Source organism: Haliotis asinina, chromosome 5, assembly GCF_037392515.1.
Source record: "Haliotis asinina isolate JCU_RB_2024 chromosome 5, JCU_Hal_asi_v2, whole genome shotgun sequence".
In the NCBI taxonomy this organism is placed as follows: domain Eukaryota; kingdom Metazoa; phylum Mollusca; class Gastropoda; order Lepetellida; family Haliotidae; genus Haliotis; species Haliotis asinina.
In genome coordinates this window covers 38,738,000-38,758,269 of record NC_090284.1, presented here as the reverse complement: position 1 = coordinate 38,758,269, position 20,270 = coordinate 38,738,000, and the positions used below count along the sequence as shown (strand labels likewise).

General features: G+C 38.9%; 1 protein-coding gene across 1 annotated transcript in view; it reads left to right on the top strand.

Moving 5' to 3' along the window:
- The window catches only part of LOC137284176 (U-scoloptoxin(05)-Sm1a-like), a 48,277-nt gene that overhangs the window by 25,437 nt on the left and 2,570 nt on the right, over positions 1 to 20,270 (top strand). The window contains exon 2 of the mRNA XM_067815895.1: positions 10,059 to 10,196. Coding sequence (XP_067671996.1) covers positions 10,059 to 10,196 — 138 coding nt within the window. The remainder of the gene's footprint in view (positions 1 to 10,058; positions 10,197 to 20,270) is intronic.

Genomic DNA, 20,270 nt, shown 5'->3' with positions numbered 1-20,270 from the left:
CAATGTTCAAAAGGTTTTTACACTGTCTTGACATTTCGACCATGATGAACAGCTGAAGGTATTAATTAGCATTACTTACGAATTTGTTTCAAAACATTGCTAAGATGCATGTAGTCAGTAATAGTGCTCCACACGTGTTTGAATCATGATTGACCTCATTTGACCTTTACACCATGACCATACTTCCGCAACTGATTTTTTTCAAGAGGTTCAAATTCGACTTTCAATATGGCCGACACGACAGACATTTTGGAAGAAACGTTGCTTTGTTTATGGTCATTACTGAGCAATGGAAATATTCAGCAAGCTCTAGGTTATGTTCCTGTGGAAATTTATTTGATTATTCCCTTAAATTTCCTCGTGTCACATTGAATGTCTCCTCTGAAACAGCTTGAAGCGACTTTGGCATACGTGATTCTCTTTGCGATAATAATGTTTTTATCAGTATAGTATAAGTCAGAATGTGTTTAATATTTAAGGGAAGATGGACTGTAGTTTGCTAAAATAATCATTTCCAGAAACAAATTGAAAAAATGTAATGCTAAAGAAATTCAACCAGTTACCTACTCCTCCTCCTCTTTGTATGCAGTCTTGATCATACATGGAGTGTGTTTGCAGTGGAAACGTACCCATGAATTTCACTTGAAACGAAATATTAACTCGAATATAGTGAAAGTAAGACTGCAAAACCTCATAATTTTACCTTCCCAACTGAACTTTTAAATCTTGAAATTTTATTCAGCTTAGGATTAAATTCATCCGTACGTTCGTCTATAGCAAGGACCTTATTTCTCTCAAACTCCAAGCAACCACCTACTCACCCTGCCCACTGCCAAATTTTGTAAAGTGGGTCCCTACCTAGCTTAATCATAGGCTTACATGGTCCTTGCCTATTCTTGTCATCAGTAAGCCAAGACCTCAGATGATACATATTGATAAAAAATAACACCCTTGAAACAGAAATGGTATCCGAACAGAACAATACTACATTCACATCTGTGTGTAGGCCTTTCACAATGAACAAACGGTACTTTAGGTACACAAGGAATAAGGAGGAACGGTCGGATTATCTGCCTCTGTATTCCAGTCCTTAAACCAGAGCGGAAATTGCAAGCGTGAACTGAATTTTATTAACGGTCTGTGGAGACAGATATTGTGACTGACTGCAGTAGTTGACACTGTGTCAAAGTTTCTTCCCACTGGTCTCGGAGAGCCATGATGCTCGATAGTGTGTGTTCAGGAACGGTTACATAGATTCATCACTGTTCTGTCCCAACTAATTTGGGATATTTAGATGGAGCTAAATGCTTCTAATATTTATGGAACAATACGTTTGACCATATGTCTTTAAAGTGGCATATAATAAGCATCGCCATCATCAAGAGCATAGAGAATGTCTACAGTACAAGATTTATCGAACCACCAGCGTTGTGGGTAGGTCAAACGATGTGGATAATCTTATGATGAATACATATAAGTCGAGGTAATGATGGATATAGTTTATAATGAACGTCAAATATCTCTAATGCTTGGTCGGAAGATAATGGGGAATTATAAAAATAATATGCATAATTGAATGTTTTCGGTATCACATCACTCCCATAAAACAGAGGGCATTCTGCACTCAGTGAGGTAGTTATGGGTCGATCTCTATGCAGATGTTAATGGAGCCTTCACCTTTTATATTAAGGGTATTATCTGTACACCTCTGCGGCGCCATGGAGATTTTCTTTCATTATATAATGCATGTTTTTAAACCAAAGCGACGACAAGCATATAAACAGCGATCAGTTGCCAGTGTTCTAAGTAATGCATTCGACAGCAGCCTTTGATGATGAGGATTAGAATAGGATTCCACTCTTGTCGTAGGAAACGTACGGATCATGTCAATGTATCCCAAATGCTGATGGATATATTGCAGTTATATGCAATCACATATGATACGCTAAATATAGAATCGACGCCCGCGATATATATAGTAATAATATAATGGTGCCGTGAGATCCAGTACCTTACTGATTATAGGCCATGGCACCAGGGACGTCATCACACCAGAGACCAGGGTTCGATTACACACGTTGTATAAATGTGTTGAACTTATTCCTGGTGTCCGTCATTGTCAATATTGCTAGCGCAAACAAGCTTACGTTGTGTCAGCCAGCACATGGCACTCATTCATCAGTGTCAGTAAGTATACTGTATCTATTCCCTGGAATTTGTCAAAGGATAGTTTCTTTCATGTTTTCATGATTAATTTTTCTCATAGCTTTGGGCCTGGCACTTTGCTTCAAACACGGAATACTCTAATCTGACACTCATAAAAAGGGTTTGTTGTATATCCGAAACATTGCCCTTTTTGCGTCAGAAAGTCGTGCACTTTGCCATTTTTTTATACCGCAAGTGTCAGATGAAACAGATAATATTTTACCCAAGGGTGATGCATGAGTCTTATTGCTACGGCTAGGATGTTGATATATTGTTGTGGACACGTAAGAAATGTGCCTTATTTCCAACGTACGATCTAGGGTTCTAGGTGTTTTGTACACTGACAGTTGAGGAATACGAAGCTGTTAGATCATATGCACATTGTAGATCGCGGGATCAAGAGGTCAGGCTTGTTGGTTGGCACATGTCACAGTATCTCCAGTGCGTACTGTTGATGTACTGTTCATACTGTTGATTTCTGGGTTGCCACAGATTCGATTATTTACAGATCGACGCCAATTAGCTCCAATATTGCTGAGTGCGGCGTAAACAGAACTCACTCACTCTGTTTTAACACCTATGTCTATCACCAAAGGGAAACGAAAAGGGGGGGGGGATTTTGTCCTGTAGAAAGATTTGCACATACATATTTTGTACCTTTTTTAGCTACCCTTATTTTAATATTTAGTGACCGATTTTAATGTTTACATGATTATATTAAGAATAATGTTGCTCACAAAAACACTGTATTTGTAACATATTTCTGAAACTTGCGACAGGATCCTGCTGGATTTATCGTGCAAAGAATTTAATAACACATCCACACTCAGGGTTTTCTTTAATCATCGGCATCAACTATTCAGTCATAGATCTATATAAGATTAGAAGTACTTTTAATAAGACATTTTCGGACGTACTTGAGAAACAGATCAAATGAATACGGTTGCAGAATTTATCTCATCCGTCTTTTTCTGAATTCTCAAAGTGAGATGTCTCAGTCCAAATCTTGTGTCGCGGATGAAAGGTGATATGTGTTGTGATAACTCGGTCACCGCACTGGGTCAAGCCTAAAGCCGTTTCGTTCAAAGATGGATACCTCGACATTTTTCAAACCAAGCCCCTAAAGCCTCTACACCTAAATACGTCTACATTAGTAAATGTACGCTTATCATGGTTGCCTTTCTAAAATAGACAAATCAGAAAACACATGTTTGGCTGCTGAACGATTAGATGGCTGCAGTGTTACATGGGAAACACAAATGTTTTAAGAATACGTGTTAAACTGTAGGTAGGCATCCGTTGTTCAGTTTTGGCGATCCATACTGACATCTATCCTCACGGGGGAATACTGTTACTGACTGTACATACTGTCTTTTATGATGACCGCATATGTAGCCTCAGCGTCCAAATTGGAGTTTTCATAACATTCAAAGAAACAGTGTCTTAAAACAAAGAAAGAACATTACAGCGCTTCTAAGAAACGTCTAAGTTTTTTATCGTACTTTGATTTGTTTTTTTCTTCCTTCTTTTTTTTAACACTCAAACAAATATGTATGCCTTGAAAAACCTTTCAACTATCCATTTCCAATCATCCCTACGGGTTCGCCGTTTTCGTCGTATTGTACGATCGTATCCTTTGCAGCAAATATTTATTGCAATCTCGAGTAGTTATTTTGAGATACAATTTAAACAACTCCGTAGAAATGACTTTGATACATCTCCTAATGGGTTTGTTATTTGCATGACAACCTTATCTTGCGCTAGTTACAATTGAAATATAGAGGGCGTTATCTGTGTGTGCCATCTAAGTGTTCATGAGCTCGGTGTCACTCAAAGACTGGAAGCGAGTCTCGATTGCGGAAGACTATCACTGTATGGCAGGAATAAAGATAAAGACTGACACATATGGCTGGTTTTAATTTCTCCATTCTGCATGGGTGGGAGTGCTCGACGATTCTGGGGGGCATCATTTTAAGAACAGTTTATTCATCATTGACGTCTTATTGTGAATCGCTGCCTACAGGTCCTTGTCATGCCGATCCTACACTGTCGTCTTTAAAGTGGCATTGCTGAACCGAGGGGGAAAAGAAAGTGTAGGAGTTTTTCGGCCTGAAAATTGGAAACTGTCGTTAAATTTGATATGTCCTATAACAATTTGTAAAAGAAAGCAGGAGCTGGTTAATTCTTTTAGCGTTGATAAGATGAAAAAAATTGCAACCACATGACCCGTTCCAAGTTCGAAAGGTGCTAAAAAGGCAAATTTAATTTGTTAAAATGTCTGGCATACCAATCAGCAGATATCTGTTATGTCAGCTAGTCCAGAATAATCTAGATATGGATTTTAGCTGACAGATATCAGTATTGATTTCTTCAACACTGTGTCCAATATGTCTTCAAGCATTTATTCATTGTGACCATACTGCCTTCAAACATGTGTCTAGATTGTCCATGCTGTCTTCAAGCAAGCAGGTGTCTAAACAGTTTACAGTCTTCAAGCATGTGTCTGGACTGTTCATGCTGTCTTCAAGCATGTGTCTAAACTAAAACTGTCGTCAAGCAAGGGATCAAAGTGGGAATATGTTGTCTTCAAGCGATTCTGGCCATTCATTGTTCGCGTTGATCTACTGTGGACTGAAAAGCAGAATGTGTACTATATATTGACCTCATATGCCCTGAAGCTATATCTGCAAACAACCGATGGCTCTCTGTACTTTGCATACTACAGAGAAGAGTTAAACACATTCGCACTTTTCTATATTAAAAAGACGCGGATTTGAGCTGTCATTACTGGATTCCGTGCAAGTGTGCTAAACTGGGCGGGGTTAATGTTCACTGTTAAATATATTCTTGATGGTTCGCCTTTTATTACATTAAGGCTTGTCGCCAGTGTCTTGTGTGTAGTCTAAAATGACACATTTGTAGCCATCCAGTATTTAAGGATCTAAGAAAGTGGTCAGAAATGGCCTCAGATCAACTCACGTTATATCTGTACTCCTTTAACGTCGAACGGCAGAACATGTGCTCTCGGTGAATATGGCTTCCTTGTCATTAAATTAAAAAGGTTAATTTAGAGGATGCTCTCGGACTTCTTGCAAGGATTCCATAGCCCGATATTGTTGAGATGTTCTTGGAATATTGATGAACTATGGAAGAACTAGTAGTTGAAGTATTTGCATTTTCACTCACATGGGTGTGCATACTGAAGTTGAAATCACTGACGCTGAAAATCCTATTGCTATATTGTGATACAATACTGATACTCCGATTTTCTTGAACGTCATAGATGGACATTTCGTCGACCAAGTACAAATTAAATATGATGTAGGGAACGTGACATTTCCTCAGATTTGTGGATGAGGATACTGCTTTTTAGCCACCAACAACGCGGTTCCTGGTTTAAATCATGACTAGACTTCTTTACTTGAATATGCATCGCATAAATTCACCGACACTCTACAACCACCAGTAATGCCAACAATGCTACACCATAATGAAGTACAGCTAGGTCAGATATTTCAACTAGAGTAAAACAAAATACACTGATAGATTTCACACTTGTTCCCAAATTACATTGAACCTCAGTGTATACTGACGTATAGTTAGTTTCTGTATTCATATTTTAGAAGCACGAATGAAGAGTATTAGCTGTTTACCAATGAAATTCAACATTTGTTGCATACTCTATTTCCAAATCGGTGAATCGGTTGCCAATTTGTCTGTAAGTGGTGTGATAATGTCACGACGCTAAAGCTAACCGACATCCTTCTGTGGTGTTCCCTTGGGCACAGACGGCGTCATTGTCCTGAACAGAAAACCCTGTCAGCTGTGGAGTAGTGAAACCTCGTTACGTCAGACTCCGCAATATATACTTCGTGGAAATGCCAAGGTATTCTGACCTTAACATGAAAAATTGTGAGTACGGTTTTGACCCCAAGAGATATATAACGTTCATGACTGTTGATAAATTGAGTCTGTTTGGGTCCTACAGCACCGCATTATTTTCATTTATTACAATCGACATTATGTTTAGGCTTCGGTTTTGGTTTTATTTTGTTTTATTTTGTTTTGTTTGTTTTGTTTGTTTGGTTTTTGTTTTTGTTTTCTTTTTTGTTGAAGTTCTGTATTATGGTGTTGAATTTGTTTCGATAGTTTGATTTGCGATTTTGGTCAGTTATTTTTTTTTTTCATTTTTATTCTTTTGGGTGTAGAATTGGGTTGCTTTGGTTGTTTTCATATGGTGTCCTTTTCAGTGTCTTAAAGTTGGTGTTAGAGTTGGTGGGGGTGGGGGTCGGGCATGAGGTTGATTGATTCTTTCTTCTCAGTCATTGCAAAGATTAAAGTATATATTTACGTTACATCGTATTATATACTTTTGAAAAATACAAGTTTTGAATATCTGTTTAAATGAAATTGTCCAAAGTTTGAATGTGTGTCGATATCGTCAAAGAAACCGAAATGTGCGGAGAATCGTGCTTCCAGAATCTCTTGAATCTTGCCACACATTACTGCAAAAAGAGACAGAGACATAAATGAATTATTGTTTTAATAAAAAAAAAGATTAACGTTTGTTGGCAGGAAGTTGTCTAAAGAAGTTTAAAAGCACCTATGACATCATGGTAAACACGGCTATAAGAATAAGTCATGCCATCTTGTCCTGATATTCAATGTACTTTGCATGCAAGAGAACATTTTAAAGACGTGGTCCATGTTTTTCCTGAATCTTGTCAATCACATTACTGTCAAAAAGGGAAAAAGGTCAATGATATACACACTTTTATTCGCTTTATGAAAAGGAACAAGGTCATATTTGTTGGCTTGGGCACATCTGGGGCTCTTTATTGGTCTATTCCAAAGCATTTTTAATTGTCGATTCCGTGCCGTCTACACGTTCTGGGTCGTGCAATAACGGACCTCAGAGCTACAAAGATAGAATGGAAACGATGACAATAATATGACCAAGCAGCAACAGAATGCTGATTAAGATATCTGCCACAAGGTGTCGCAAGGATCACACGGGGCTAAACTGTGTGATTAAATTCATAACGAAGCATTTCACAGCTTCATTTTCATGTAAAATCAACATATTGGCAGTTATAAGTAGGAAGCGGCTGGTCCTGGGCAGTAAATGGAAAACCCTCTGTTTCACGTGCAACTCTCAGGATAGCCGACTTCATCGGCGATCGACCTGCTCCTCCGCACACTTCAAGTAACGACCGTGTTTGTGACAATGATTCTATTAACAATGACCAAGCAACGAATGACTCCGACGAAAGTTGTGCTTTTGCTCATCTGCTACTTGGAAAGTGTTACCTAAATCATCTTCCTGCAATGACATGGGTTTCAATTTACCTGTAGACGCGTAGGTCTTATTTCATCCTCTCCAAAGTGTAAAGAGACGACCCGCGGATGGAAACATTTAATGACACGCAAATTTTGGACAACTATACAGAGCATTATTGGCAACTGATATTTCTGCTCACAACATTTAGTTAATGCGTTGTTTCATGTCACAGTCAGAAATCTTTAAGTAACGTCATGGCGACCTTTAAATAATGGAAACCTCATCAGAAATGTATTATGTATGTAATAGTATACTTGTCATCAGAGCTCTGTATTTCATAACATTGGGCCTGAGTTATTGGCTCTTTATGGATTAGCTAACTGAGTCATTGATATGTTTGAAACAGTACGCATGTAATGAGAGATATAACAGCAACAGGTGAGCAGAGACCTAAATGTCACACATTACACGGAACTGCAGATGTTTACGTAGTAGCATAGCCAATCCGCGATAAATGTATAATTATTATGATTATACTTATATACCTTCGACACGTTATTGGCGATTCGTATGAAACAGTACACATCTACAGTGTGCAGATAATTGGGTGCACGAGATACTAGTATAAAATCAATATGATTATGTGGGTGATCTACTTTTAGTCTTGTTTCTACTGTGTTCTTGTATTTTCTCCGAAAATCTTTGATGCAACACTTTTAATATCCAGCTGATTATGCAACATTTCTTAAAAACATCTAAGATTTCCATCATGATGATATTCGTCACCTGCTACGTCCCTTAGGTAAAAGACAGAAAGCTAAATGGTGACATAAATAACTTTCCCGAAATGTAAGAATATCTTCTGATCCATGTGGTATTGGTGAATGGGAAAGGTATAACCATATCTGCTGGCGGGGTAGGTGATCAGGCCGAATGGCATCTGATCCGTGAATGCCCCGGAGTAGAATAGGCCTTCAGCAACCCATGCTTGCCATAAAAGGTGACTATGCTTGTCGTAAGAGGCGACTAACGGGATCGAGTAGTCAGGCTCGCTGACTTGGTTGACACGTCATCGGTTCCCAATTGCGCAGATCGATGCTAATGTTGATCACTGGATTGTCTGGTCCAGACTTGATTATTTAAAGACCGCCGCCATATAGCTGGAATATTGCTGAGTACGGCGTGAAACTAAACTAATCTAATGGTTGGTGGTGCACTACGTCGTTAAGGATGCCAGGGACAGTTTCGAAATTTGCAATTTGCAGCATGTCAGTAATATTAGATATAACCTCTTTTGATAAGACATGAACGAATACTCTGTTTCTGATGAGCCGACCAATTAAACTTTGATTAATCAGTGAGGGTAGCAGTGTTGTGGGTGCAGATTGACTTGGAAGCACATATCTGGCAATAACGTGCTTGTCTTCTATGGGGAAAAGATCAGCACATGAAGGTGAATGGACTGTGTGCTGCAGAAAACACAAGCATCGTCATCGTCAAAGATTAAACGTTGGACAGCACTTTTACCCATAACATAACAAGTGACAATGATGTTTTTTCAACAGGTTTGACTTGTGACTGACATGGAACATATGTCCAGTTCGGTCAGTCATTGTCTGAAGCGGCATAAAAAAATAAATGTTTCCTGGGCACATTTTTTTTGATAGTTACAGGCGCGGTAGGACACATTCCTTTCTCTTAGAAATACAACTTGGGAAGTTTAGAACGTGTTAATGACTTGTACATTCAGTCACTCTCGATCTTACAGACTCCCATTCTGATTGTGGACAAGTAGGTGATCAGGACCCGGCCAAGTCATAATTATTTTTTAATGGTGCGCCGATGCTGCCCTAGAAAAATTTCACTTTATTTGGCCTTACCTGTTTACATCATTATGCACAGACCAAAAACGACCATGGCCCCATACAAAACAATGTCAGGCCTTTGTGTCCTGCAACATCCACTAGACGTTCAAAAAGAACGGCTGCTTACTTGATCCCTTCGGTCAAAACGTCGAGTATGAACTTCAGTTCGTTAGAAAACATTTTCACCCCATGTCGTTTGATTCAAGTGACATGAAGTAGGTTGTTGGAGGCGGTGTTGCGACATCTTAGCATGTACTTTTACACCAGTTACCAGAGACTGTTTGCAACTGACTTCTTATTGTCATCAGTGCGACTAATACTGGACTGGTGTTGGTGCCTGTGGTATCGGGCTGAATGTTGCCAATGACCAATGCGTTTGTTCACAACCGTACCTGATAGATAAATCAGTCTTACCACCACATACAGCTTCTGCCTGGGGTCATGTGCTCCATAATTGGTGTTTACGAGCTAAATTTCTATGAATTTAAAGTTGCCATTCAAATCACTTACTCTCGTTGCTAAATATTGATGTATGTTCCATTTCAAAGTAAAATATTCATTTTGTTGCACAGTATTTTGTTATTATGAAATCATATGTCTGCCCCCACTGTGTAGATATTTATGAGAGAATTGTATTTATTTCTAAAATCGTTATAAACTACATTAATAAAGAAACAAAAAGTAATTTGCATGTTCTTGTTTTTCAGTTTCGAGTATGAAGTGTGTGCAGTGTATGTCCCTCAAAAACACAGACTGTGAGACGGGTCGTGTGGAACCTAAAGAATGTGTTGGCAAAAATGCAGACGCCAAATTCTGTGTGAGATACTCAGGGAAAATCCATATGGGTATGTAAAAACAATCGTGTGTGTACCATTTTGCAAATTTGTGACACGATTGTAAAAAGTACCGAAGAAAATGTGACGCTAAAACTTCAAATTTTCCCACAGGTGACGGAACGGCTGACTTCAGATTTCTGAAAAAAAACCATTTCTGTCAAAAATGTCTTAACATTATGGCCATTGGGATAATACTTTTTAGCTCTATGTAAGATCAATATCAGAAACACCACATGGAAAGAACAACCACGTAGAACAACCTTCCTAGATTGACATCATCATGAATGTAACCCAATTGTACTAACACCGTCAGTAAAAGCAGTCTCTTCCGTGCATATAATACGGATATATGTGCACAGGGCTATACGTTTGTAATGTTTACTTTGGGCTTCCTTTAATAGAGGTTATAACATCTGAAGTATTATATCTGTGAAACGTATTCACCTTTTCAGCGTGCCTTTCACATACTTTTCACCGCAAATTTCCCTTTTACGCAGAAGAGTCAGTTTCGACAGGTGATTATGACGCTGACGTGTCACATTTCAAAAGAAGCAATACAGATCTTAAAACATTTTGCAGTTATTAAATGTGTCACTTGATAATAAGATTAATTCAGTCTTCCTATTTTATTCGTACTGGCAGTGAATTTGAAAGTTTGAGGTTCTTTTTGTAACTAATCCGCAACTCCATGACACTACTGAGAGATTCCACACATGTTGCAGTTTGCAGTTTCGTAGAACGTAAAGTTGGTTGGTTGATCTGTTTTTAGCGCCTCACTCAGCAATATGCCGACATTATGCGGCAGTCTGTAAATAAGCGAGACTGAACCAGAAAACGGAACGGACGATGTATGGAAGAGACCACGTTTTATATCTCTTGAACTGACAGATTTTGATATCTGTTTTACGTCGTATCAATAGAATCGATATTACGCAACAGTAAAACTGTACTCACCTATCTTCTCTATAACAAATAGACCCCACCCATGTTTGTGTATCATATATTCATATGCACAAATTAGAAACTTTTCATTGCAATGGAACAGTAGACTGAGAAATGTGTTACATTAAATTCGATCCTTACACATTCTGGTAATACGTTTACCATTGAATACATGAGTTGTTTGACAAGTCTGGACGTTTCATCGTCCTATGTATTGCTGCACTATTTATCACGAAACATGGAAACCTATTTCACATTTCACCTAAATGCTTGAAAGGGCAGTGTTTGTTTTGTTTCTGGGCAATTAGATGTCATTCTCTTCAGGATAACTAATGGCGGTTTGATAAAGCGGAAGCTGCCATTAAACATTTTGTCTAGAAATTGGTAAGGGCAAAATTTGTTTTGTTTCTGGGCACTTCATGTCATGCTCTTCGGATAACAAATGGCAGTTTGACGTACTAGTTCCCAGTAAACATTTTACCTTGAAGTTTGTTTAACTCAAATCACTCAGTCCATGGCCGAACATTCCAAACGACAGTGGTGCTTTTCTAATGACTGTTAGGATTTAATACTCGAATACTCTCTGTGATGCCCTGGTCATGTTCTATAAATGAATTCTAACGATTGGTAGTAGAACGTGGTGGCTTGAAAACTCTGAGCGTTTCCTAGATTCGAAGTTAAGCGTGAAAACACACACATGCATATTCCTGTACAATACAATACAATGCAATACAATACAATACAATACAATACAATACAATACTTTTGGTAATGTTTCGAAACTTTTCTACGATATTGACACATGTAAAAGAACAGACATTTCAAAAGCCATATTTAAAGTAACGGACGGAATATCCTTGTATATTTATGTACATCAAAGGACATGTGGCCCCTTTGATGTTCATTTACAAGAAACTGCCTCCACTGGGCCTCACAAAAATAAAAAATATATCACAAAATAAATGAGATGAGTATCATTGAATTTTTCGATTTGTTCCTGAGAGGAACGTTTTCACACTAATCTGGCAAGGTAAGCAAAATGTTTTGGCAATGTGTGTTATAAAACACGTGGACATAGCTGGTAGATAAAAAAGAACGAGAATAAAAAAGTGGTAAAGTCGCTCCATCTTTATGCGACAGAGTTCACTTTGGTGAACGAAAACGTAAATACATAAGTTTGCATGCAGACATATCTGTCCCATTTTTACTGAAGTTTTGGACGGACGGCACCTTTGGTTCAGTATCTAAAACGCTTCCAAATATTCACAGTGTAAATGGATAGACAATTGTACTGTTGACGTCCTTCCTTTTCACCAAATTAACTTTTCAATAATCTTTTTATTAAATTGTCATTATTCTATTATATAAAACATGCGAAAAGGATTGCGACACTTCAGTCAAAAATTATCTGCTAGTGTTTACGCCTTACACTCACACTTGAAATTGTTTCAAATGCTTGGGTTTTTTTTAAAATGAAATCATTTTTATAAAGAAGAACGATGCTTGGGGTGACCAGCATGTCAGACTGTCTTGTTTGTTCCATTCGGTAGTCAATTGTATAGGCGGTGTGAATAGGCATTATGAAGGAACTTGCAAAACGAATCTCTGTAGATACACCGAGAAAAGTATTCGAATAATTCACATGCTTTGGAAAGAAATTAATTAGTACAGTTTATGCCTTAGGCGAAATATTAACCTGTTTCCTTAAAAGGTAAACTAATGGAAGACTAAAGACACTTTGAAAGAAATAGACGTACATTAATGTCCTCTTTGAAGACAAAATGACCAGCGTAGTAATTTGATACTACACATAACGTCTGAGTGTTCAAAGTAGATTCTGCAAGCTGAGGAAGCATGGTCGTAATTTTGTTGTCCGTCACCAGATACCAGTTTTAATTTTGCAAATGTATGGTGTCACTTGTCGATTCCAAAGCTGAATCTCATTACTTAACCTGGAATCATTCGGTAAGAGAACAAAGTGTGAAATGTCAATAAGATATGCTGTGATAAAAAAACACACCAAATTAAGTTTAAAAATCAATACAAGTATCAGAATTAAGGCATGCACAGTACAAGTTATCGTGTCAGTACAATTTCAAAGGCAGTGTATTACAAAAACTGTGACTACATTGATAAAGACGATAGTAGCTTTATTGCCTTCTCAGCAACAGTAATCACACTTGGAAAAAATAGCCAAGCAGAAAGTACCTATGGTTTAAAGAATCATACAAAACGTTTGTCTTCTTAGTACATAATACGAGAGAGTGAATGAGTTTAGGTTTACGCCACACAAAGCAATATTCCAGTTATAAGGTGGCGGTCTGTAAATACTCGAAACGACGTTATCAACAGCATAAGCATCGATCTGCGCAATTGGGAACCAATAACACGTGCCATCCACGTCAGCGAGCCTGACCATCTGATCCCGTTAGTCAATTCTTACGCGAAGTATTGGTTAAATCCTAACCGTGATCTTCACGGGTCTAAATCTGATACCTAATGTACTGTGCGAAGAGAGTTATTAGCCAGATCTCGTTATATACCTTTCTCAGACAGATGATTCTTGAATTGTAGTCTTTTCCAAATCATTCAATAATACTCTGAGTCAGAACGCTGTTTAAACCAAGGTACAACCCTGCATCATAACAACGAATGCAATCCTACACGAAACAAGGAATGATAAAAAAGCATGTACTAAACAAGCAAGATAGCCTGTCTCACAGTCTCTGAACCTCATTATTTTCCCCACAGACTAGCCGTCCCTGCAGTGCTGAGTCTCTAAATAAAGCAAGTCTACATTTCTGTAGGTTCTGAATCTCTGGTCTCCCTGGGTCTAATTTTCAATTAATATGGGTTAGTTTGTTACTATCAAAATTATATATAACATTAGTCTACAAGCAAGAGTATAGTCCCTGTTTTGCAAATGAAGAAAGTGAACATTAATTACGAAAAATTAGTTACTTTAATTTAAAGGTCACATGCAACCAAAAAATCAAACATAATTAAAACACATTTATCACTTATTCATGACATATAATATACATTGCTGCTTTTAAAAAAAAAAATAAACAAAATTATAAGCGTACAATCGCGATTCAAAAGTGCAATATTTTGTACTTGGGCTTACTTCCCCCGAAACGAAGCCCTCGGGAGACCGAACCCAGTCATAGCGGGTGGATATGCACTCAAGTGTAACGACGGCTTCCGACTGGCTGTTTCATTTGCTGATATGCTGAGGGTTCATTGTGTGTACAGAAAGATGATCTGTTTGATGGGCATTTTAGAAGTATAGCCAGTCACAAGAAAGTAAGAACCTTTGCAGATAACAACTTCTTTTTGTGTACTTGATGCGTCGTTTCAGTATGGATTCATATACTGTTGTCAAACAAAATCATATACACGAAAAGAAGTCGTTATCCATGAAGAATGTATATAGAGATGTTGGGTTTGGAAAATACATGTTCTCTGAATTTGCGCTCGATCCAATAAAAAAACATGTCAGTAGAAATGGTAAACTACTGCATGGCTGGAATCTGTCATTCGTCAAGTACAAAGCAGGACTTGAAACTGACAAGAGTTTGCACCAGTTTCCGTCAGATCCAGTCATCCGAAAAAAATGAATGTACATGTAGTTTGTTTGCAACCCACAGACATAAAAACCTGTCATGTGTATCACACGTGCCTAATTACATAATGTGGCAGAGACGGGACTCGGGTGCACGAGTCATAAATCAACATATTTTCTTTATGTCGAATAGTCTGATAGGTGTTAAGTTCAAATTGCATGTGGTCAATGATTGAAGCTGTGTATTGCATGTTGTCTTTAGCAGACAGGCAGACAGACATATAGGTGTGAATAAACCAGACATTGAGCTTTCTCTGTGACAGAGACTGCTTACCACAATCAACAAGTTGTTTTACGTAACGAGTAGATTATTTACTTGTTTGTGTACACAACCAAGATTAGACTACTGCTCACGACCTCAGACACTGGGCATGCATACTGTTCCAAGCTCCGCGAAACTATTCACTGCGCATGCGTTATGGACGCAGCGCAGCACAGCTGTTGAAACCAGTTTTCCCCCCAGCGCTGGGGGGAATTTAGTGAAACGTTTGAACTCCGATTTCGCGGGCTTTTTTTTCATTGCGTTTTTTTCAACTTTATAGGTTGAATTGGCATTTTTTATGATTTGTTTCGGTAAGTGCACACCGAAAGGTACCAGAATCTGCAAAGTTGTGTTTTACGTTGCATGTGACCTTTAAGTAAATTCATTTAAAATGTCAACACTATCATGTGTGATCGAAGATGGATTGATTGCTAGCAGACTCAAGATGCAAATAATTACAACCGTTCTATTTTAAAACCAACTAATTCAAAGTACATACCTCTGTCAACGGGAAACTGATAATACAACATGGTTAAAAAACGCAGTGTACAAATACGGTCTTTCTGAATATCCAATTTTGTGTGTAAAAGGGCTCACAGATGACGTGAGGAGAAATTGGGGTTAACTTCCTATTTAACAATTTCGCTCATATGCTGATGTGCATGCATGTGTGCGTGTGGTTGCATGTACTAGCCCACACTTAAGCTGGTTTTATAGTTCTAGCACACTGACATAAGATGTCGCAGTTAAGCATGAATGCCGCACTCAGACACAGTATACTGACTCCGAGTCGACTGGTCCTTGCTATACTCATTAATGTTGAGGACTAGGAAGGGAACAACAAGTACTATAATTTAACGTCTTTTGGTTTGACGCGACGGGATCGAATCCGCAAGCTTCCGTGGACGCTCTAATCGCTACACCACGGACGCAGTAGCTAAATGTCTATGACTGCCAGTGGTTAAGCAGGTGGGAATGACAATTTGAAACTTTTGTAAACTGATTACTTTCAGCTATATTAGATCCTTGTAGGATAAACCATTTGTATTAGGACCATTGCATATGTGTATTTGCAAATGGAATGCATGACGCATTAAAGCGAAATCATGGTAATCATACCTGGCGTATCAACCAGTACAGTGTTTTGCTATTTCAGTTTGAAATGCTGTTACAACGATTTCCCTGTTAAGGTGCATATGATGATTTCGACACCAACATTGGATGGTGCCAACGATATGCTTCCCTCAAGAAGAATAAACCAACGTTGCATTTTATCAAAGCCTATGATAAGGCTTCTCCCTGATTGGCGTGGATTTCAACCAACGAATGAGGAACATTTGTTGCGGGAACACCAAAGCCCTGCAGGTGCACTGCATAAAATGTAAAGGCTCCGTATTAGAAATACGCACATGCGTACGAGTAGGAGCTCCTGCCGCGTATGAGCCCAGATTTCAAACCGCGACGGTGAAAACAGGATTTTACGAGTAAAGTTATTTCAGGTCCAAATTAGTTTAAGTATAATAATCCACAAAATATTGGAGCTGAGGCTCCGAAGGGGTCGCGACACGTTATTTTTAAGGAATGGAGAGTTATGAGGATATTAATCTACTGCAATTACATTCAAAGTATTGGGATATTTTTTTTTCGAAAAGTAAATGACAAAATGAATTTGTCTTTAATTTGAAACTGGTACACTTCACTCCATTCCTGAAAAGTAACAATGGAAGACAATGGAATGACGAATTAGTTTAAACTATAGATATGGTTACAATATAAGTCCAAAAGCGATAAAAAAAAGGTTCAATTGAATTGTACGACGAATATTAAACTGTCCATAGCTATACAATACAATATTAAAAATGTCATTTTCGTGTTCTCATAGCAACAGCATGGGTATTGGTTCGGAAATATTAATCATGAACAACTGCATATTACTTCCATGAAACCATTCCGAAATATGAAACTGTTTACTGACAGCAATTTGTCCTTGGTATAGCATGACTTTATTATTCGATAATGAGTAACCGGTGTATTACTTCGTTTTGGTTAATATATATTCACAAAGTTATTTTATTTGCATCATAATGTAAAAAGAACTTGCTCTCTAGAAGACAGTGTTACATTAAAAGGAATAAGTGAAGGATTCCAACATTGCTTAACTGTGTATTTCTTTGGCTTCCAGGAAACGCATATATTGTCAGTATCAATCGCCAATTAACTGACAAGACCGGTAGCAACAAACAGCGGCGTTGATATCCTAATCAGATTCTTTTGTCGTTCTGACGTTCCACAGACACTGCTAAGTGAGTAAGGATCTAATGATGACTTTCAAGTATCACACCGTATTTATACTACCCACAGAGTCGGATGATTCAAAGAATGTTTCAGCAGAACCCCGCAACAGCTTTGTCAAGTACACAGGTTAGGAACAAGACAGCAGATATGTTCACTCGAACTGTTGTCCCACTGACAAATGAAATGAAGTGGATTCATCCCAGCCGATGTTAAAAACATCATTTGGCGGTTCACAGAGGATGTACAATCACAGAAGATGTACCATGATTCCACGAGTACTAAGTCTGAGTTCTCCAACATGAAGGTCTCCTCATTCAGTTCTTGAAAAGAAGCTGGAAAACTCATCAAACCCATTTGTCTTCATGACGTCGTTGACAATGGAATGAACTGTATAATCGGCAGGAAGACTCTTATCAGTGCAACAAAGCTCAGGAAATAGCTGAGGAAGAGCAGGATCATACAACTTGCACAAAAGAGCAAGCCGTGAGACAAGCAGATGTCAAGTCTCAAAGGACCCTAATGGTTACCTTTCAAGAACAGGAAATGTTAACAGCCAAAACCTTAAAATGTCTCTCACAGAAGGTTGACACACATCTGTCAGTTGTGAAGCACAGTGATATCAGTTACATGTTCGTTGGAGCTGAAAATAATTCTGACGACAGAGGTTTTGTTGTGATCCCGTTTCGTCTGTTGACAGAAATCTTGCTGGTACTATCCCAGAGTCAAGATCGATGGCAATGTGGTTGGGAGAGTTGTAAATATCAATAGTTTTCTTTTCTGAGAATTGATTCTCGGCTAGGTACATGTTGTTGATAATTTACCTAATTCCATGTAACTATCGAGAAAAGGTTTAAGCGAGTGGTCATTGTGCCAGTCATGTGCAGCGAAGTACTGTTTTTTGAGAATGGGGCTTGTACGTCTCGCGAGGCGCTACTTCCGGTACTTAGCTGGTTCCCGGGGCCCACCTTACTTCCGGTACCTGATTTCCGGTGACAAGCGTATATGTAAGGACCAATCATATTTCCAACTTATGCGACCGATAAATATGACTTAACTAGGCCAGGTGCACGACCATGCTCGACTGTCGCAGTCGTAATATTTCGCACCCTTGAAGATACTATTTAGAACTGAACTAACGGTATCGGGTGTTCAGCCTCGCTGCCTTGAATGACAAATGCCATTGTATTCCAATCGTGTAGATCAATGTTCATGTACGCATGCTGTCGTCCAGACTCGATTATTTACTGACCACCGCCATATGACTGGAATATTACTTAAAGTGGCGCCCAAACGCAGCATGTAGGCTGTGCAGCATCACGTAAATCTGCGAAAAATGGCAAATCGTGCATCTCTGAGATTTTACAACGAGCTTGTCTAGAACTGGTATAAAAGGCAGCGAATCGGTGGCCATATATGTCCGCTGAGAGAAAACCCCGGAGATTATGAGACGGCTAACAGCACAAGAGAGAGGACCATATGCATGAGGCAGAAGGGCGCCAACAGCAACCACATTGCAAGGGCAATGAACTGTACACGTGGTACCATCATCTGGCTGTTCCAAGGTTACAGGCTTACTGACAGAACCCACGACAGGCCAAGATCAGGCAGTTCACGTGTGACGACCCCACAGGACGACGCCATCTACATACTCACGAGATCAACACGGCAACGGCTCCATGACATGTCATCAGTTGACGTACTGTGCTACGACGTCTACGTGCTGCAGGTATTAGAGCTCGACGTTCTCTGTGTAGAATGGCATTGACCCAGGAACATTGTCGTCGTAGGTTACAGTAGGCAAGGACTGTGCATCGTTGGCGGCGAGTGTTTTTACAGACGAAAGTTCCATATTCCATAATGATGGTTGGGTGGGAGTATACCGTCGCCTGGGAGAAAGACTAGCGCCGATCTGTGTCCAAGACATGCAGCTCCTTGGAGGAGACGGTTTGGTGGCTTGTGAAAGAATTTGTGGGAAATTGAACGAACAGAGATACAGAGATGACATTCTTCAACAATACCACTTCTTCACCAACAACAACAGGGAACACTATTGCAACACGACAACGCCAGGCTCCACACTGCGGCTGAACTTCTTGAACGCCCATAATATCAAAGTACGTGCATGGCCAGCACGCTCACCGGACTTAAATGCCAAAGAGTACTTGTGGGGATCACCTGAATCGCCAGGTGGGAAGACGACTACAACCCCCAGCGAACCGACAAGACCCGATTGCAGGAGGTGGTCGCACTCGGTGCTAAGGATGTGTATGCGTGACCAGAGACTTGAAATGACTGAGAAATTCCATATTTGACCCTTGTTGTATCTGTGAACAGTGGTATGTCTACCCTTCTGTCCACTGCATGGCACGTGCTATTCATCTATGAGGAGTTTCTCATGGACGTTGTAGGTATATTGTCCCAAATGCTGGCTTCATAAAATCCTCTATAACCTAAAAGCATTGTATGTTCACTTTCTTTCATACACTGTTTCAATGATATAATGATGTTTCATATTACTGATTTCACAAGATGTGACATGATTATCAGCCTTATGTCTTCAAGTGGCATGAGTAGTAACTGATAACGTATAATTTTAAAACCAGTATCAACGCTTGTCGATGAAAGGTCTATAAAAAGTCAAGTTTTCATGCTGCTTTGGTTGAATCACCAGATGTTTGATATCACATTGCACACACATTGATTTGATTACCATTTGTAGTCACGTAATAAGGTTAATTATGAGTACTTTCAATTTTACAAACTGTCCTCTAATTCTGCATAGTGGTTTTGTTAGCAAAGTTATTAAGTTCATAACGATATGCACCGATTATCTAATGACCTTCCGTGGTATTTACTTCTTGAAATGCCTGTGGTCTGCGTAGTTCCTTTACATTTGACATTTTAACTGCTGTCTCTGGTAGCGTATATATATAAAACTGTGATCAAAATCACATTTATG